Source organism: Pinus tabuliformis, chromosome 5_2 (genome assembly GCF_031772625.1).
Source record: "Pinus tabuliformis cultivar Carrire ecotype Pingquan chromosome 5_2, CPIR1, whole genome shotgun sequence".
NCBI lineage: Eukaryota > Viridiplantae > Streptophyta > Pinopsida > Pinales > Pinaceae > Pinus > Pinus tabuliformis.
In genome coordinates, this window is record NC_142306.1 from 969,776,974 (window position 1) to 969,799,325 (window position 22,352).

General features: G+C 38.6%; 1 protein-coding gene across 1 annotated transcript; it reads left to right on the plus strand.

Annotated features, from left to right (window-relative positions):
• Positions 1 to 239: 239 nt before the first annotated feature.
• Positions 240 to 854, plus strand: LOC149162528 (uncharacterized). The gene has a single exon (XM_089435207.1). It carries the CDS (start codon positions 240 to 242, stop codon positions 852 to 854), a length of 615 nt encoding a protein of 204 aa, XP_089291333.1.
• Positions 855 to 22,352: the final 21,498 nt, after the last annotated feature.

The following is a 22,352-nucleotide window of genomic DNA, read 5'->3' on the forward strand; positions in this document are numbered from 1 at the left end:
TACTAAAGACAAAACAGCCGCAATACCCAAATCTTCAAAGAACAAGGGAGAACAATCAGAAGAAGACAAAGAGCAAAAAGACAATGATGAGGGACAGCCGGAGAAGGAGGGGGAAACCAGCGCAAACCCCAACAAGAATCCCACAACTAACAAAGCTTGCAAGCCCAGAAAGAACGATAATCTGAGGGTAATAATCAATGACCCAAAGATCCAGGCTTATAGGGAACATATGGCGGAACATGCCATTATCTGTAAATTTATCAGAAAGAACTCTGTGCCAATGGATAAGACAGCAATGGAAGCCGAGAGGGGATGTTCAGCTTCATCTGGGTGCAAAAGGTTTTTTCACGGTAGTGTTTTCTAATCTAGAAGATAAAGACCGAGTATTCGATGGTGGTCCATACTTTCTGTCTTCAGCGGGTCTGTACATGAGACCATGGAAGCCAAACTTTGTCCCAGAAAAGGAATCTTTCACTCGAGTCCCAGTCTGGATCAGACTTTTCTCCCTCCCGATTGACTACTGGGGCTTGAATGCGTTAAAACAAATTGGTGACAAGCTGGGAACCTTCATTAAGGCATCAGAGGCAACACTACAGAAAAGATATACCTCCTATGCCAGAATCTGTGTTGAAATGGATGTCTCTAGCACGCTGCACGAAGGATTATGGCTAGAATACAGGGATGAGGAATACTTTCAGGCCATAGACTATGAGCAGATACCCTTTCGTTGTCACAAATGCCACGAGCATGGGCATCTAATAAGAGACTGCCCGATGAACAAGAAGGAGGCAGAAACTGAAACAGTGCAAGACAACAAAGATAAAGACTCATTCATTAAACCAAAAAACAGATAAAGAGCCAACAGAAGAAGAGCTTACAAAGGCAACACAAACAGAAACAACTTCAACAACTCTTTCGGTGTCCTAGACCTTGAAACGGATTCAGAGGATAAGCACAACACATCAACTGAGGACGCAGGGCATGAAGGAAAGGAAGAACCAACCAGGAAAGAAACTGAGGAAGGAGATTTCAACAATGAAATCCAAATGCAAGAGAGAACTGAAGAAACGGAAGAAGAAACAGATATGCTAACCAGTGAAGGAGGGAGTGAGGATCTAGAGCTGGAAGAGGCCCTAACTTATGAAGGACTAAACCTCCCTGCTATTGCTGAAAGCTGGAGGACTCAAGGAATTGAAACAGCGCCGGATGAGGAAATCAAGAAGGTTAATGATTTATTCATAGCACGGCAAAAAGCTGAACTAGAAAAACAAAATAGGAAGTTAGGAATAGTCAAAGGCAGCAGCCTCTACACCAAGAGCCTTCTGGGAAGAACCTCAGGTTCGAAGCAGAAACGACGCAGGGGCCGCAAAACAAGTGGAGAAGTACTGCAGGAGCTGGGTGAGATGCTATGTAACGCAGGAAAGATGAAGGTGCTAAGCGCCTTCCCGTCCTTCCAATAATTTGTTTTATCATGAAGATTGTATCATGGAATGCAAGGGGGCTTAACAGCCAGGCTAAGCAGAGAGTTCTAAAGAGGAAAATGCAGAAATATAAACCGGAGATATTGTTCCTACAAGAGACTAAATGTAACAGAGCCAGTATTGATCGCATTCGCATCAAGCTGGGGAGAAATTTTGAAGTCCTGGAGATCGAGAGTCAAGGTCGTGAAGGAGGCCTGGCAACGTTTTGGGACACAAGGGCAATCTGGATTTTATCAGCAGAGACAAATAAATATTTCATTGCGGTGGAGGTTCAACCCACAGGTAATTCTAGATCCTTCTTATGCATTAACATTTACAGCCCTCAGTTATTAGAAGACAAAATAAGTTTCCTATCTTCGATCTCTAGACTCATTGAAAGACACCCCAATTCCAAATGTATTCTGGGGGGGGATTTCAACATGATTACCACCCTTCTAGAAAAGAAAGGAGGCCTAAGGAAACTTAACAGGGATGCAGATGCCTTCACAAGTTTTATTGATAAAGCCAAGATAGTGGATGTTCACCCTAAGAGTGGTAAATTCACCTGGAACAACAGAAGGGGGGGCGAAAGATTAATAGCCTCCAGACTTGATCGTTTTTTAATTTCAGAAAGCATATTATTGGATGGAATAACAGTAGAATCGGATATCCTCCCAAGCGGAGGTTCGGATCACTGGCCTATTTCACTCATTGTCGAACTTCATGGCACCCCTAGGAATAAGCCCTTTAGATTCGAAAAGTTTTGGTTAGACCATCCTAATTTTATATCGATGGTTGAGCAGTGGTGGTCGGAACCGGCGGAAGAAACAGGTTCCAAAATGTTCAACCTCCAAAAAAAGCTAAAAACCATTAAAAATAGAATAAAAGAGTGGAACAAAACAGTGTTTGGAAACATCTTTCAGGAGAAAAGTATCATAGAAAACAAGCTGGAACAAATTCAAAGGGAAGGTACAGTAGGAAACAGAAGCGAGGAAACTTATGAGCAAGAAAAAATGCTCACTCAACAGTGGCACAACAGATGCAAGCAAGAAGAGACTTTGTGGAAGCAGAAATCAAGAATCCAATGGCTGAAAGAAGGGGAGCAGAATACTAAGTTCTTTCATAGGTTGGCCATGGATTATAGAAGCGCAAACAAGATCTTAGAACTAGAAAACAATGAAGGGGAGGTCCTTAAGAATCACACTGAAATATCAGCTCTGTTATCAGACCACTTCTGCTCCATAGCACAAGAACCGGGAACCAATAGAGAGGAAGCTATAAAGGAAATTACTAATGCCATTCCTAAATCTATCACAGATGATCAAAACTGGGCCCTTCGGAGAGTAATCTCTCTGGAAGAAGTTGAGGAAGTAGTGAGGAGTATGCCCAATGATAAAGCTCCAGGGCCGGATGGATTTACCATCAACTTCTACAAGGCCTGCTGGCACGTTGTCAAGCAGGAAGTTTGGAAGGTGGTGGAAGACTCCAGATGATCTAGTTCCATCTTGAAATCTTTGAACTCTACCTTCATTGCTCTCATACCTAAGGTTGAAGAAGCAAATAAACCGGAAAAGTTCAGACCCATTGCATTATGTAATGTCATCTACAAAATCATATCTAAGGTCATTGCCAACAGGTTGAAGTCGATACTATGGGCATAATATCGCAAGAGCAATCTGGCTACGTTGAAGGCATGCAAATTTTAGATAACATCTTGATGGCACAGGAGATGATTCACTCACTTCAGTCAAGGAAAGTAGCAGGAATGCTTATGCAACTAGATCTATCTAAAGCATATGACAAAGTAAGCTGGAACTACTTGGAAGCAGTATTAGAAGCGTTCGGGTTCAGCAGGAAATGGACAAAATGGGTGCTGGCTCTAGTTAAATCACCAAGATTTTCTATCCTGGTGAATGGCGCTCCTTCAATCCCCTTCTCTCCCTCGAGAGGTATTAGACAGGGTGAACCCCTATCCCCTTTTTTATTTGTGATTCTCATGGAAGGCGTGAGCAGAATTATCGCCAAGAAAAAAGCAGAGGGCCATATTAAAGGTCTTCAACCTATCAGATCAATTCCAGCCACAACACATCAACAGTTTGTGGATGACACCATGTTACATGGTGTTCCCACAGTGAAAGAAGCGCAAGCCTACAGGGACATCCTCAACTTGTTCAGCAAAGCCTCGGGTATGGAGATCAATTTTTCCAAGTCCACAATCTTCTTTTTCAACACTCATAAGGAAATCCAGATTCACCTGTCTCGGCTTCTAGGATTTAGAATTGGATCCCTTCCTTCAAAATATCTTGGAGCCCCTCTGACTCTCAAACCATGGCAAAAGGCTCATTGGGAAAAAGTTCTTGCCAGTATGGAAAGGAAATGCAAGCACTGGACTAACAGAGCTCTAAATTTCGCAGGAAGGCTTACTTTAACTAAAGCTATCCTGCAGGCCATTCCTCAATATCTTTTATCAATTCTCCCAGCTCCTAAAGGGATCATGGATTAGATGAGAACAATACAGCGATCCTTTTTGTGGAATAGAAAAGGAGACAAGAAAAAATGGTCTCTGGTAGCGTGGCAGAAACTATGCAAACCAAAGGACAGAGGTGGTTTAAATCTAGCCGATCCCCTAGTGGTCAACAGAATTTGTGGGGCCAAAATCTGGTGGAAATGGATAACTGATACAAGCTCACCTTGGGCCAAACATTGGAAGGAGAAGTGCCTGTCGGAATATAATGATCAGGACCTCATAAGAATTCAGGACGTCCCTGCTAGCTCGCCAATATGGAACCATGCCAAAAACAACAGAAATATAGTTCAGGAACACAGTTTCTGGGAGATAAGGAATGGAAGCCAGGCTCTTTTCTGGTAGGATGCCTGGCAGCAACTCCCTAAATTGGAATCCTCAGAGCTTGCACTCCTTAAGCGGATAAATCAAAATGAAGGTAAACACAGAGTTAACCAGTACTGGAACCCTAACAGTAGAGATCGGATTTGGAGGGAGTGGATGATCTTCAACACAGACATTGACGAGAACACAAGGGAGAACACTCAGCTTTTGAATCACAAAATTCTCAAAAGGAAGATTCGAAAAGCAGAAGAGAATGACAAGCTGAGTTGGGGTCTGTATGGCAATGGAAATTTCTCCCTGAAAGAAGCCAGGAGCATAATAGAAAAGGAAGAGCAGCCTGAAGTCGTGCCCTGGTGCAACAAGGTATGGGACAACCTCTTATGGCCGAAAATCAGAACCTTTCTATGGCTGCTGATGCGAAGGAAAACACTAACCTGGGAAAATCTGCATAAAAAAGGTTTCAGGGGACCCTCAAGGTGCCCAATGTGCACTAATGATGCGGAAACTATGAATCACCTTTTTAACTCTTGTGAGTGGGCAAACCAGTTGTGGAACTGGATGGAAAGTATTCTCGGCGAATCTGACCGTGACAGGGAATCCATTCATGGAACAATTCTCAATTGGAGAAAAAACTTCTCACAGTCTCGGAGAGTTAATAGCATATGGAAATGCGTCCCAAGGTTTGTGTTATGGACTATATGGAAGGAGCGTAATCGCAGAACATTTCAAGATGAACAAAGAAATATAGAATTTGCTAAAGAAACAATTCTGGCTAATATCCAACAGCTTATTCAGACAAAATGTAAAGCAGAACAGGATGAGAAACCGTCAGCTCAGGACTTACGCATCTTGAAAAGCTTTCATCTGGAGGTCTCCAGCAATCCATTGACGTCGGTGAACAGGCCATCACCTTCCTCGCAAATCATAAGATGGCAACGTCCGCCGATCGGAGGTCTAAAACTGAATTTTGATGGAGCTTCAAGGGGGAACCCAGGTAAAGCAGGCATAGGAGGCGTAATTCCCAATCAGAATGGAGAAATTTTACATATATATTGCAGGGTGCTAGGAGAGAGCACAAATAACGAAATGGAATTTGCTGCGCTCGAACAGGGTCTGAGAATACTTAAGACAATCCGAAGAGGCAATGTAATTGTGGAAGGAGATTCTTCACTAGTCATCTCTACGGCCAAACGCATTCAGGTAGGAACCAAGGCTAGCAAAGCCATTAACCACTGGAGGCTGGCTAAGGTCACTGAGAGTATCGCGGAGCTGTTGGAAGGAATGGGAGGCTTAGTGTTCCAAACGATCAGAAGGAAAGCGAATGGGTTGGCAGACCATCTGGCAAACTTCGGCGTGGACAACCAGGACAGAGTTTGGGACAGGTGTTGGCAGGAGGTGGACTTCCCTATTCTTAAAATAACATGTGCACAGCTGGCAGAGAAGGACTTAACCGAAGCCGATCGAGCTTAGCCGATAACGGTTTCAATCTCTTTCTAAAATTAGGTGCCTTTTTCGAATTGGTTGTGTTGCATGACAACAAATCTTTAAATTGTATTGCTGGATTTTGATGAATTTCAGTGGAAAAGCTTTTACGTCAATAAATCAGACTAGCCATTTGTAAAACCTAAATTAACTAAATTTTAAATGTTAACACTAACATGAATTCAATGTTTTTACTTTAATATAGCTAAGCCATTAGTAAAACCTAAATTGACTAACTTCTAAATTTTAACACTAACATGAATTCAGTGTTTTTACTTTAATTTAGCTATATTTAAACTAAGCCACATTTTTACTTCAATTTAGCTAGCCACTAAATAACATTTGTTTTCATTAAATTTCAAGTAACTTTTAGCTTGTAACTTTTCAATAAGCATCAAATTATAAAACAATTATGAGTATAGTATTAAAAAATACATTGATGTGCTTCTTTTTAACAAAAAATCATCAAATACAAATTTCCAATTATATTTGCAAATAAATAATAAAGTTGCAGATGGGAGAACACACTAAGTATATATAAATTTACATTAATGATGAAGAGTATAAAATAATACTTGGTTCATACCTTTCAAAATGCTAGATAACAATATTTGTTTTACTATTTTTGGTAGAAACATTTTTTGGTTTGGAAGTATTGTTCTAGAATTTTGGTTTCAACTTTAGATATCAATATTTTTTACCACTTTTGGTAGATTTTTTTTGTTTGTTTGGAAGTATGGTTCTAAAATTTTGGTTTCAACGTTCAAGTAAGTCTTAGGCCATTAGTAGTATTTTATGGCTACTAAAAACACTTTATTTATTTATTCATGTACGTCTTAAATAAGCAAGAATATCTACAAAGTAGCCCTTGTTCAAATACAATAGTTAGTTCATACATCTCAAAATTCAATAATTGAACTAAGTAGCAGCAAAACGCTAGTTATACCGCCTTGTTATTATCATTATCGCAGCTTATTATCAGGGTATATATATATATATATATATATATATATATATATATATATATATATAAATTTAATAAATAAATAATAATATGTGATATAATATTTACTCTTCAAACAATATAATATTCATTTCTTATTGAATTCCAAAATTCATTAGAAAATATGTTGTTCATTAGAAAATATGTTGTCTCTGAGTGAATCAATTTAGTCTTCAATCCCAAAAGACCAAAATTCCAAGTCTTTTAAACAAATATGTTACATCTTATTGAATTACAATATAAATGATGAATTGAATTTTAAAATAATATTAAATTAAATAATTAATGGAAAATATAAATATTAATATAAAATAAATGATAGTAAATTTTAAAATGTATATTGCTAAGATTTCTCATTTTCAACACCCTAAGTTTAGGGAGATTATAGAAATTGAAAATATGACAGCTTTACTTCTATTTTTATTAATTTTTTTGATTTGATCCTATATTAATAAGTTTATTTTTAAATTATAAATAAGAGGAATATAGCTTAGCGTAATATTTATTAGGTTTAATTTGGAAGTATAGGTTCTTATAAAATTTCTTTTAATTTAGTAAATTACATTCTTATTGAATAAAATTTTTAAACAAATTAACTAAGTAATTGATTAGTCAGCAATCTTTTATATTTTAGCATAATTTATCCCAAATTATAACATATATATTCATTTGAAAATAAATAAATTTAATAAACATTTTAATAATTAATAAATTAATAGGAATCATTTATATTTGTATCTTAGTTTGTCCCATGATTCTTGGTTAATTTATACATATTTTATTTTTGATTAAATATTGAAAATAATATTTTTTTTACATATATATTTAAATAAATAAACTTAATAAACAAATTAACTAATTTGACATTCATATTTATATTCATATTGCAGTATAAGTTAATAAAAAGGAAGATCTTATCTCATTCCTTAACATTTATTTATTTAAATAAAATAATTGAATCTAACAATTAACTAATTTATTAATTTATTAACAGACGTTCCTCATGGTAGCCGTTTCCTTTGGTCAAAAGTAGTTGATTTTTTTTTTTTTTTAAAGCCATTTGAATGATTGGTCTCTTTAACTTGTTGCCATGATTTGGTTCTTCATCTTGTCTTGATGATGAACCACACTTTTTTGTTCGAAACAGGTCAACAAATGAATTTTGATGTGATTATTGCCGAAAGACATGTCTCAAAATAATAAGTTATAAGTAATTATTACTATCAAAACAAGAAGAAATAAACTTAACAAAAAAAAAAATTGTGGTTGAATTAGAAATAATGAATTAAATTGTATTATTGAGATCTAAAAATATTTGAGAAACAATATAAAAGTATATGTCATTATATCTTTCGTATTTGTAATTAAAAGGAATTTTTATTTTATTTTATTTATTTATTATTATTAAAGCGGGCATCATTCATGTAGTCATTTTTGAGTAGAAATTTATAGATAATATTTGGGTTGTAGCTACTACCAGGAAAACTAGACTAGTGGCACAACATAATTTTCTAAGACCCTGCAAAGAATTTGAATAAAATTACAAAACTAAATAGATGTCTAGTACTATGACAACTTTGTCATGTGTTTGAGGTTAGGAAGCCTCATATAACAAAATATATAGGAAAATTGGAGTTGATGACTGACATGGCAAACATGATGACATAAACTAAGTAGTTGGAGAATCCAACTAAATAGTATCAGGTGAACTTATTCATCCTCATAATCAACAATCTCCATGTTTGTAACTTCTTAGCTAGAATAGGTACCTTCTTATCCTGCTTCTAGAGTTGACTTTGCACTTCATCCATACTTAATAAAATCTCATTTTTTCCCTCTAATTACTCGACCAAGAGTCTACCCATGATGGTCTTCAACTACTAGTATATGTTCAAAGTTTTCATATACTAAGTTTTCCTCTTCTAGATGCTACTTGTATTCAAGAGCCAACTTCTGATTTGGTACTCAACTTTAGCATCTGAAATAAAATGATGATATATCCTTGCATCCTATTAAACTTTTTCAATTGCCCTTCTAACTGAATCATGGAGAATTCATGTAATATAGTTCAACAAATTTCTCTACTACTAACTAAGCCCAATAAAAGAGGGCTTGGGGGTAGGGGAGGGGAGGGAGTGGCGGGTTGGGGTAATGAGTTATCACTACCCCTTCTCCCACTTGAACCACACCTTTTAGGCATGGTTGAAAGACCAACTAAAAGAAACCAGCGAGGGTATATGGAAGCCCTAAAATAAAATAACCAACACTTGATAAAAACTTTAAGAAGGGAAGAATATAAGAATAAATATGATACCTAAGTAGAATTGCTTTCTTCCCTCAAACCATCTAGAAACCATTAAAGTAGGGAACATAATGAAAGGAAGGAAAGGGGATTGAGAAGATTGAGATGGAACAAATTATGGAAATAGTTGTAATTGTGTTACAACACATTCCTAAAGAGGAGCAGGATTGGGGTTGTTCAGAATCCTTTTCTTGCTAAGAGTGAGTGTTAAATTGTAGCAAGAAAAGGCTTCATTTTGACTTGTGTCTTAGTCAAATGGAGAAATTCAAATTTCCACATCAATAGAATGATTTCAGTTGCAGTTAGCAGGAGTGACATAGCCAAGACACTTTTTTAATTTAGTTAATTCGAGTTTGTGGGCAAGAAGTAGAGTTGTGCACGAGTTGATTGCTAAGATCTAATAATCTAGTGGATTTATAGTTAGTTAAACTCAATTATTTGAGCTTTAGTCATGAATAAAGTCAGTAGGAGTTTAGTTGAGTAGTTGTAACTATTGTTAACTCACTGATCTCTCAATTAACTAGTCAATTGATTAAAAATCACCCTAGTAATGCATGGAATTTGAATTTCCTAGTTGAGGTAAATAAAAAGGAACATTGTCATTATGACTTGTATACTGGTTGCTTGTATAGGTTTTGCACTGGAGAAGATGAAAAAATCCTTTAGGATTGGCGCAAGGAAATATGAGATTTCCCTATATTTTAGGAGCTGATTTCCTCAAGGATTGTGTAAGGAAATAGGAGGTAGGATGAGGCATATTTTGGCTAAGTGTTGGTCAGAGTAGGTGGTGATCAGTATTGCAATGCAGGTCGAGAATCAAGGATTGTAGTTGTCATTGCAATGGATCCATATTCTCATTTTATTTAATACCAGCCTAAATCCATCTTAAACACAGATCTATCAAGCACCGAGAGGGATCAAATCTCTCGAGGTGAAAACCTCTCTTTTGAGTGCAAAACTTGAGGAAAGGTTTGCACCTAGAGAGATTTAATCCCCCTTGGCGCTTGATATATTTGTGGTTAATATGGATCTAGGATGGTTATATAATAATATATAATATCTATATCTATATCTATGTATCTCTTTCTTATTCCCTCTCTCTAGCTCACCCACTAAAAATAGACACTCTCTCTCCATATATATCTATCTCTCTCTCCCTCCCTCTTCCTCTCCCTCTCTTTCTCTATTATTTCTCTCTCTCTCTTCCCCTTCTCTCCCTCTTTGTCACCGCTTCTCTCTCTCTCTTCCCTCCCCTCTCATCTTTCTCTATCTCTCCCTTGTTACTCCCTCTCTCTCTCTCCACATTTCTTTCTGTATGTCTTTCTTTTTCCCTCCCTCTCTCCCCCCTCCAACTCCATCACTCTCTATCTCCCTTTCTCTCTCTCCTTCTCTCTCTTGAGTCCTCTATCTCTTCCTTCCACTCTCTCCCTTTCTCTCCCACCTCCATTTATCTCTCACCCCCATCACTCTCCCTCTCTCTCTTCCTTTCATCAGTTTGTGAAAGTATTCCTTAATAGATGGGTGATCAAGAGAAATCCTTTTCTGATTTTAGAAGAATATAATCATTTGGAAAGATATCCAAGAGAAGCAATGCAACACTTTTCATCTAGATTCAATCAAGTATACCATTCCATGCCTGGTGATATAAAACCACCTCCCAGTTTAGCTCTTTTACACTACGTGGATGCCTTTGATCCAGAAATGTAATTTCAATTGAGAGAAAGGGATCATACCACACTTGAAGAAATGCAGGATAGTGCAATAGCTGTGGAAGCTAATCTGTTGGTCAAAAGGTCAAAGTTGAAAGAAGATGCGAGGGAGATTATAGAGAAGGAATGTCTGACATATTCAGAAGTGAAGCTCGAGATTTTGGTAAGCACAATGGAAGCAATGATGCAAGAGATCATCATGAGAGATAAACTTGTTGTTCCAAAACACCATGTCCCACTTAATGCAGAAGAAGAAGAGGTTATTGACCCTAATCATTTTGCAGCTAATCTCAGTTACCATAGATAAGAAAATGATCGTTTTATGTATTCATTTATGGAAAATCATGAAAATAGATTTGTAGATCAACCTGTGGAGGATCAGTCTCCTTATCTAATGTGTATGTATGATATCATTCATTGTAATTATGAGTTACCCAAGTATGATCAGTATGATGATGATTATGTTGTTGAAATAGAGGCCGACTCTACAAGGAAATCAATGACATGTTTTTGGGAGGAAGAAGCTTCATTACAATAGCTCTGATGTAGCACTTAGCTTATGCATATCAATCATGACAGCAATGAAGAGAATCTATAAAATTTCAAAGTAGGTGAAAGGTCTTTGCCTTTATGTTTTACTTCATTTCAGTTACTGAGAGAAAACTTTCCTAACTTTAGAAATCAGTAGCCTTTCATTTTTGATGTTGAGCATGGAGAAGATCATGAATTTCTTGACCAGGACTCCTTACCTTTGTGTTTCTCTTCATTCGAAAGAATAAGAGAAAACTATAAGGTTACCAAGGAAGCAAATAAGCAAGTTGGTAGCGGTCGACAACCTTCTCCTAAAGTTGTTGAGAATGTTGTTTGTAATATAGAACCTTTTTTAGTCCACAATAACCATTACCAAGCAACATTCAGTTTGAAACTGCAACTGAAAGTGTGGAACATGAAGAGTTTATACAACATCATGCAATTTCATTAGAACCGATCCACAATAGGTTTTAACAACTTCCTCATATTTGCAGTGATCCAGTAGGTGATTATTTAGATGAGTTTTGCAGTCAGAGTGGTCCTCATTTGGTTTTTTATGAGCCTGAAAACATGGGTAAGGGAGATTTAGCTCAGAAAACAACATTGTTGTCTTGTTCACCAGTAGTCTCATCACATTTATCACAAAGGTCACAGGAAATCTTTCAGCCTTATCATGATTGTTTTAAGTTGAAACTTAAGGAAAGAAAGGATGTTGGGAAAATTATAAAATTGAGGTATAAAGACTACCTAGAACAAAGTAGTAATGTATTATATGGGCTGGAAATCAATATGTATTCCTATGAAGATCCTCTTGCAACATTCTTGAGGTCAGCTGGTGGGCTTATGCTTTGTAATTTCATTAAGATTCAATCTGTTTACAAGTTTTCATGGGAGTTGCCTTTCAGTAGTTTTCTCTTCTTTCTCATGAGAAAGCACTTGCGGAGAATTCAAATGGAAGACAAAATTATTACATGGCTCCATTAGCTGTTCCATTTCACTTGATTTGGTGATGTATAGATCAGTTAGAGTAGGTGTGATGAAAAATCTCAATTATCACCATTTCTTTTAGTAGTATCTTTCAGTAGTTAGTTTTTAGAGTTAAGTCAGTTTGATTTTTCGGTCAGCTTTCAGTTTGGAGTTTGGTCTTTTTTGTTTTTAACTCCATGCCCAATGAATAAGGCTACCTGGTCTACAGTGTTCTTGACACCTCCAAGGAGATTCCATCCCCGGCTGGAGCCAATGTTAGTGTCATTCGGTTCTGTCTGTCACCAGTGATCAAATATGCTCTTATAAGGTTTTGTTAAGGTTCTAAAGTCAAATTTTATCATCTCACTAGGTTTTCAAAATAACATTTGGTCATTGGCTAGTGTGTCTAGGTCTATTACTTCTCCTTCACAATTTTCATGTTCCGTTCACCGCCATCACTCAATTGGATGTGCCATCATCAAAAAAATCATTATCATCATCTTAGTCATGTCACCATGGTCTTCATTCAGCTCAGTGTCTCCATTAGGTCATTAGGGTTAGAGTCACCAAAACTGTCATTTCATTCAATAAACTGGGAAATGAAGGAGTAGTGATAGGATTTGCTCAAACATTTTTGTTTCCAAGTGTAATTTATTTCAAAGTGATGTAATAAGTTATGTTCTAAAATCTGCATTAAATGTTCCTAAGCTACATAGTTTCCAAAGAAAAAGTGAAAAAGACATAGTGTTGGCCCCCCCACTACTATGAAAATAAATTGACTTCTATAAGCTGTAAAAGTCTATCATAACTCATTTCCTCACTTATTTAATTTCTAAAGAGATATCATTCATCACCAACCACTTCCTCAACATTTTTATGGCCAAAGACATTCCAAGAAATTGGTCTCAAGCTACCTCGCTGCGTTTTCTGTGGGAATCCTTCCTTTTCATGTTCGTAAGCCTACAAACCCTATTCTTATACATTTTATCCTCCCTCAAACTCAAACACACTCCCTAAAACCCTCACACCCCCTCACTCTCATTCCTAAAACCTTCTATACCTAAAACCTAGCCCTACACTGTGTTTTTGGCAGCCTTCATAGCTAGGAATGTGTATAAATTCCCTAGCTCTATTCCCTCACTCTTTTCACGTGCCTCCACTTCCCTAAGTTCCCTAACATCACTCCCCATCTTATAAATTTTTCCTACACCCATTCCTACTCCCTAACCCCTACATCCTATTACCTCATTCCCTTCCCATATTTTCCCCCTAGGGTTTGCACTCACAAGTTTACAATGGATAAGGAAAGGAGGCCTTACAATAGGGGTGGGAAAATTGAAAGGTATGAACCTCTCAATAAATAGGAGTTTATGTCCTCGCCACTCTCCAAGCAATGTTTTCAGCATGTAGGGTGTCTTGAGTTTTGTGAGCAAGTTGAAAAAAGTCAAATGTCATGCTAGGTTGACTAGTTTGTTTGCCACACATATTAAGAGGGATCAAGTCACATTTGCAGGGGTGAAATTGACTGTTAGCTTTGCTACATACTTTGACATTTTGAGGGTCAAATACAAGCCTGGCTGAGTTGTTTATGTTCAAAGAGGACTCGCATCAGCCATCCTTCTCATTCTCCTTTACTCTGCTTACACTCTCATACACCCCGCTACCTCCATTTTACCTCTAAAAACCTGTATAAGCCCATGCTCCCTCAGGCCGCCAAGCGCGGAGCTTAAACCATCATACAACTGTGTTCACACGATCGCGCACCTTCACAAGCTCTTTCCCTGTCACATCCGACGAAAACCCGTGCAACCAAACCCCCGCCGTCCGATCATCTCCACCGCGATCGGACGACGTTCACTTTTCTCGCGCCCGTGAATTGACAACCCGTTAACTCGCGATCGAAAGCAGTTTCATTCTGCCCCCACTGCCACGTGTCACCCTCCAGATGGAATCGTGCACCCTTATACCTTTACCGCTCGTCGTCCGAAAGCGGTGCGATCGATATTGCCTGTCGCCGAAACCGCTTTTCTCACCCGTTAAATCCTGTGCGTCTCCTCCGTCTGATAGCTGTTGGATCTGCCAACCCGAGATCCAATGGCTCACGATCATCTTGCTCCTGCTTCCTCCCGATACCTCACGCTAAGAAATCTCCACTATCTATTCATTTGATCCAATGGCTGATAGCACTCCTCTGCGCTGCTCGTACATCCGCCATGCACTCCTCTCACTCTGACCATTCCATGTGCCCGGAGGATGAAGACGACTGTCTACCAATATCTGGTGCATTTCCTCCCCAACCATAGCATTCAACAGATTGTGTACTTGAGAAGAAGAAGGACAAGGCTCGAGCAGAAACTACATTTAACAAGCATGGAATTTTATCTTATACGCCACTCCAGCCGACTCAAAGGACAACAGAGCACCTGAGGAGATCAAATTCATTTGATACAACAAGAAATTGCACTCAGAAGCCCTGTCAGGGAGTTAAAGCGGTTGGTGTTCAATTATGTGTTGGAAATAATACTGAGAGGGGGGGTGAATCAGTATTATCAAATCAATAAAACTTTTTCATTTCCATACTTAGATACATATACGCTACTTCATTCAAGGGAAATCGCGTGTATACGCAACTGTTTCTAAAGCAAGCAGCGTATATCCAAAATACTTATGATTCAGTTAATCCATTAAATTTTGATCTTTAGTTAGTGTATCAGAACTTCATTAACCATATGAACAATAAGCAGGTGCAGTAAAACAGAACAGATCATCACACACAAGAAGCACACATGAACACCATGATATAAGGTGGAAATCCAATGTGGGTGAAAACCACCTGTTGCAATTCGTTTCTATCTTCCTTTATTAAGAAACTTCTTTTACAATGTACTGGTGCAGTCCTTTACCAGCACGCAGGCTACAACCTTCTCTCGTTCTCCAGACTCTCCTGGAAGGGAGCTCCAACCCCCTTTGCTCTTGTACTAGCTAAGATACTAGTACATAGGCGCCGGCCTACAATCTTCTCTCTTCCGGGTACCACGTTTCATAAATTTTCAGACTGGATACTCCTGAAGCACAACACATAATTTGAAGGCCACGTTTCATCAAATTTTCATACTGGACCCATAAATATCATTGAAGCACAAAACAATCAATACTCGCATCATCAATCTCTGAATCACTGAAACACTGAAGCCCTGTCAACAACACAGTCACCAGAACACAGAGCAGAACTCTGCAATAACAATCAGAACCAACTGTACCATCAAAATCATGCATCAGAGTGCATACGCTACTTGGAAGTGCCGAACCTGCGTGTATACGCAACTTCATCAAGATGAACCAGCGTATATGTCATTAATCACTTATTCATAACTTTGCTGCACTCCCTGACTTCAGACATAACCAGATCATGACATATACAAGGATAATATATGCATTAGCACCCAGATCTAGTCCATCAGATCTCATAAATATGAGTCATTATGATCCTGATCCAATATTAGTTCTCATCCATCAATACTGAAGCTAAACAAAATCATCCAAACAAGATATGCAGAATACTGACACCTTTAAATTGTCATCAGAACCCTTTAACAACCAGAACCACCTGAACTTCAAATATCATAGCTCAAAAAGGTATACGCTACTACAATGAACTCGACCTGCGTACATACACGCTTACACCAAAGCCAACCCGCGTACAGATCTATAAATATTCAATCATCACTTGCAGCGATTACAAACTTAAGTTATACCCAGTTCAGATCATTGCATGCGTCAGTATACAGATCTAGAATAAACATAATCAATCATATAGAGATAGTTCATTTCAAACCATTTGATCCCGATCTCTCCTTAGTTCTTGTTCTCCATCAACCGGTGAGATCCCTCCTTAGCTCAGATCAAGCAATGCATCATCAACCCATAACCTGCATACTGGATCTCATACTTCTTCAGATATTCAAGACTTTTCGATGCTCTTGCCTAATGATCTTCTTCTCCTTTTATAGTCTTAGGCCTTTCTCAATACCACGGTCCAAAACCATAATAAATCAATACCAAGAGCCCAATACTTGGGATCAACACACTTGTCGAGATACCATGGTCCAAAACCATAGGTTCAAATACCGAGGACTAACTACCATGGACCAAAAGTAAGCTTTCCGACATGTACGCGCTTTTCCGTGCATGAAACTGCGTGTATACCCTACTTGGTATATAGCAAACCTGAGTATACGCGACTTGGTATATAGTGAACCTGCGTGTATACCCTACTTGGTATATAGTGAACCTGCATATATACTCTTCTTTCTTCATTCTTTGTAGTCTGATCATCAATTCTTTGCTACTGACCTGCTGCACTATAATCTGTCAATTTGCCATCAAGGACAACACTTGTCTCATAATGCCAACATTATGACCCTTCCATACCTCGAATGGCCGAGTGCCTTTGTAATGAAACTCTATATATACCAAAAAACAAGATGTAATCAGGGTTGATGGTTGTTATTTTGATGTAAGGTTCAACTTCTGGAGACTGTAACTGCTTTGATACTTGCAGCATCTCATCTTCATTTTCAGCTAATACAAGCTTCTTTTGTTGTTAATTGCTCACTTTCCATTCCTTTTCTGTTCTAGGCTGTGCTTGTTGTGCAGTTTTCCTGAACTCTTGATGTTTAACATCAGAGGAGCTGTCATCCTACCTTTGTGTTAAAATCTTGTATGTATCAGTGAATGTGTTGTTCAGGTTTCTTCCCACTTAATGCTAGAGAGTTGTCATCCTGTCTGTGCATTAGGGAGTTAGATTCGCAGACCTCTTTACTGGTTGCAGTCGGCCATCACAAGGTCTTGTGCATCTACTGGTGTGGTCAGTATTCTCCATATTCACCCAATCTCTGAATTGTGAGTAATTGGTGGTCTAAAGCCTTGTAGTCTGGTGGTGTTCATGCATGTTTGGAGTCAAGCAAAGTAGAAGTGATTATCTGGCTTGAACAAGCATCATTCCTTCCATTCATCCATTTCCAACATTAAGTTGAGTTTGTAATGTTCCCGAGCATCTCTGAGATACAACCTAGGAGAGTTTCTTAGGGTGATAACATTAATTGGCACCATTTCCGGGGAAAGGAGATTGAAGCTCAGCTTCCCTGGGAGAACGACACAGTTCCAGCTTTGATGATAGACAAATTCTGAGCACATTTCTGGTTGTAATCATCTATCTGGCGACTCTACTAGAATACCAACCTTTGGCGACTCCACAATATAGTTCTGGCTCAGTTTGTGAGGCACACTCGGAGAAATCCTCAGAAATCACCAGCTGACCCAGTGCCTAACCCTGAGAAGATTGTTAAGCCGAAGAGAACATCAAAGAAAGGAGCATCAGGATCAGGTAAGCCTAAGAAATCTTATGTATCTCTGCAGGAGAAGGTTATAACTGAGAATATACAGTTTGAAGATTTAGAACCTAACATTATTAGTGGAGAAATACCTTCAAAGATTCATAAAGCTCCTTGTTCATTTAGTTCCCCTTTGGATCTCAGTCCAAAGAAAGTCTCCCATACAGTCCATCATATTCCTTTGTCCTTGTCATCTATCTCATTGTTTCCTACTATTCAATCTGCTAGTATCCTTCCACATATCCCAGTCATGGCAGGCCAACAAGCTCCCATGAAGATGGAAAGAATCATAGCTGCTAGGTATGGACCCCTAGTCTTGTCTGTTCCTTTAAATGCCATGCCTATAGGAGAATACTAGAAATACATGCCTAAATTCACTGGTACAGAGGGGGTAACAGCTGAAGGGCACCTTGAGTCTTTTTATAGTTATGGTGATAACCTAGATATCAGTGAGGATGATGTGTGGATGAGAGTGTTTGTCCAGAGCCTTGATGGGGAGGCTAGAAAATGGTTCAGAGAACTGGCCCCTAGGTCTATAGCAGATATTGAAGCATTAGATGATGTATTTTTGAATCACTGGGGAGATAAGAAATACCTGCTATACTATCATACTGAGTTTGTTAACCTGAAGAGGGAAAGTGGGGAATCATTGCCCGATTTTAACAAAAGATTTAACCGTATGTATAGTAAGATACAAGCTGAATTAAAGCCTACTCCCACCTCTGCCAAACTCACTTATGCCAATGTTTTCGACTCTGATTTCTGCCTGGTTTTGAGAGAAAGAAGATGTGCCACTCTAGCTGATATGCAAGATGTAGCTTTAGAGGTGGAATCGAATATCATAGCTGCAAAAAATCTAAAAAGTCATGCTGATAGAAGAAGTTAGAGAGGTGAGGCTTCTTCTTCCTCTGCTTCATCTTCAGAGCTGAAGTTAGACAAAATGACTAGAATGATAGAGTCATTGGCTGTTGAGATATCTAAGCTGAAGTTTGAGCAAAGCTTAGGAAAGACAAGGCTTCCAAACACATTTGCTCCAAGAAATCCAAATCCATTCAAAAGAGCAAATGAACAATTGTAAATCATGTAGAGGGGTAAAGAAACAAATGAAGAACAAAAGGTTAAAGCTCCTTTCCAGAATGTAGTCATGGATGAGGAATAGTTTGAAGAAGAGGATTAAATTCATTACATGGAAGATAAAGGCAGTGTTGCGTTTTTTACATTGGCCGCATATGAAGAATCATTAGTACAAGACCAAATCAGTCAAGAATGGGACAAAGAAGCTGTTCTATAGACCAAAGAACAACAAAGGTATAATCTGAGGTCAAACGCAGGCAATGTCAAGGAGAATCCTGCCCAAGGTCACCTGTTTTGAGTGTAATTCAAGAGTCTGCAAAAAGACCAACTTCCTCAAATCATATCTCCGACAATATTGCGCTAAAAGCTCTGAAATTCGGACCCAAGGTTCAGCGCAATTTATTCTCAAATGGGTTTTTTTTGCGACTTCTGAAATGTTACAGAAAAAAAGTTATAGCGAAAATGCCACGATGACCTGTTTGGAGCAGCGAAACCCTAGAATCCAAGGCTCTGATACCAAATGTTATGAAACCAGCTCAAGAAAAGATAGAAAAGATAGATCAACGCCTTAGAATTCAGCCTCTTCGAGGGGGCAACCTCCTTTACATTACATAAATGAATAATTCTTGGATGATACAAATGAAAAGACCTCCTTTCTATATATAGGAGTCTAAGGGGTTATAACATAATCAGAGCCGACATAACAATAATAATGTAAGGGCACAATAATAACAATAGTGGGCTTCTATGGGGCACAATAGTAACAATATGGGCACTACATGGGTACATCAATATAATAAGTGGGTTATACTAATAAAAATAAGGGGTTACACTAGTAGTATAGGGGCCTAACAGTCACAGTATACTAGACAGAAGAGACCAGCAGCTGACCCAGTCATCCTCAAAATGTCAGCTCAAGAGGTAAGAGGTCCTGACAAGTCACCTTCCCCTTTCAGCTTTGAATCAGAAGTCTAGAAGTTAAAAATATCTGTACCTCTATTAGAACTTGTAAAGAGTGAAGTGTTTAGAAAGCCTATCCTTGATGCCTTTGAGCTAAAAGCCACATAAACCTCCACTGACTCTGTCAATTTGCAAGATGATAGGCCAGCAATTGTACTTAGCCCAATGACCAAGCCTGCTGACGATAATTCTCCATCTTTTTATGTCTCCTTGACCATTCATGACAAAATCCTCCACAATTGCCTGCTAGACACCGGGGCTAGCCACAATCTGATGCCAAAAGCTATCATGGAAGAGTTAGGCCTTGATATCACCAGACCGTATCATGATTTATTCTCTTTTGATTCAAGGAAGGTAAAATGCCTAGGATTGATCAAAGATTTAGCTATTACCCTAACTCAGCTGCCCGTGAGGAGCATGGTGATGGATATTGTGGTAGCACATGTCCCTCCTAAGTTTGGCATGCCGTTGTCCAGAGGGTGGATTAAGAGACTAGGTGGGACACTACAAAATGATTTATCTCATGCCACTATCCCAGTTTTTGGAGGAGAAAGTAGGGGATTGTACAGAGAATCACAATTAGCCTACATCATCAGTGATGAGAAGAATCCTTCTAATCATCCCATTTATGCTGTGGACACTGATTTTGGAGCTTGTATTCTCCAAATCGAAGAATCCTAGAAGGCCTCAATGCAGATCAAGAAACCAGTGGATCAGGCCAGAGAAGAGCAAGGAAATCTGGTTTGGGAGATGCTCTTTGATGGAGCATGTTCCAGGGATACCGCAGGAGTAGGGGTGGTGTTGATATCTCCAAAACAAGAAAGCACACATCTGTCTTTTAAGCCGGCTTTCCAAGTTACCAACAATATAGCAGAGTATGAGGCTCTGATATTGGGTCTTAACGTGGCTAAAGACAGAGGAATGAAGAGCATACAGGTGTTTGGAGATGTTGATCTTATTATTCAGCAAGTGAACAGAACTTTTCAAGCAAAGCACCCAAGGCTGAAAGCATACAGAGATGAGGTATAGAGACTCAAAGACTCTTTTGACAATTTTTGTATCTCATATGTCCCTAGAGTCAAAACTCAGCTTGCTGATTCCCTTGCTGTGTCTGCTAGCATGTTTATCCCTCCCATGCCTCCCAGACTAGTTTATGAAGTTCAGATGAAATATAGACCATCCTTGCCTGACAATGTCCAGCATTGGAGAGTTTTTGAAGATGATGATGAAGTGAATAGGTTTCTACAAGTCATTGATGAATTTTCTGAAATGAAAATTGACCAAGAGAATGAAGCCTTAGAGGAAAATCCCCAGTTCCAGCTTAGAAATAGAATTGGTAAAGATAGCATTGTCCAACTGCCCAACAATCATATACCTAAGGGTCTGGTTCCTTTAGAAAGGTTGTTTGACTAGAATGATGTGCCCAATAAGGCTACCAAAAAGGAAGACCAATCTATAGTCTGTAAGCATAATATAGGGAGTCCAGATCAGCCTAGATACATAATTCTGTCCACTCGTTTATCCGTTGACCAAAGTGCTGAATACTGCAATTTAATGAAGCAATTTGCTGATGTCTTTGCCTGGGAATATAGTGACCTGAAAATATATGACAAAAAGATCATCCATCATAAAATTCCTTTAGAGAAAGACACCATCCCTTTCAAGCAGAAGCTGAGACCAATAAATCCTTTGCTTCTCCCACTGATTGAAAAAGAAATCAAGAAGTTACTGGCTGCCAAAATCATAGTCCCTCTTAGATATTCAAAATGGGTGGCCAATTTGGTAGTGGTAAGGAAGAAAAGTGGAGAAATCAGGCTCTGTGTTGATTTCAGAAACTTAAACAAATGCTCTAAGAAAGACAACTATCCTCTGCCCAAGATGGAGCATTTGCTACAGAAAGTCTCAGGAGCCAAAGTGATGTCTTTCTTGGATGGATTTTCGGGGTATAATCAGGTTGCTGTACATCTAGATGACCAAGAGAAGACTGCATTCACCACTCCTTGGGGCACTTTTATGTATTCCAAGATGCCTTTTGGGTTGATGAATGTTGGAGCCACCTTTCAGAGAGCTATGGATATAGCATTTGTGGGAGAGAAGGATAGGTTTGTCCTTATCTACCTTGATGATATTACAGTGTACTCCAACAGCCATCAGGACCATTTACAACATTTGAAGAAAGTGTTCCTAAACTGCAGAAGGTTTGGGATTTCAGTCAATCCTAAGAAATCACAGTTTGCTTTAGAAGAAGGCAAGTTGTTTCTCCTGCAGGTGTCCGAATTGACCCAAAAAGAGTGAGAGCAATACAAACCTTGTCTATCCCAAGATCAGAGAAAGATATCCAGTCCTTTCTAGGCAAAATAAATTTTGTGAGGAGGTTTATCCCAAATTTTGCAGAGCTTGTAAAGCACACTACCTCCATGTCGAGAAAGGATACAAAGATAAAATGGATTGATTTAGCAAGAAGATCCTTTGAGTCCGTTAAGAAAGTTATTATGGAAGCTCCCACTTTAAGAAGTCCAGATTACAGCAAGGAGTTCCATATATTTTCTTTTGCCTCTAAAGACACACTTGCAACAGTTTTATTGCAGGTAGATGAGGAAGGTTCAGAACACCCATAGCGTTTT

What these genes read in the sequence shown, in the direction of transcription:
- LOC149162528 (XM_089435207.1), top strand. Translation starts at nt 240, where the DNA reads ATGCCATTATCTGTAAATTTATCAGAAAGAACTCTGTGCCAATGGATA.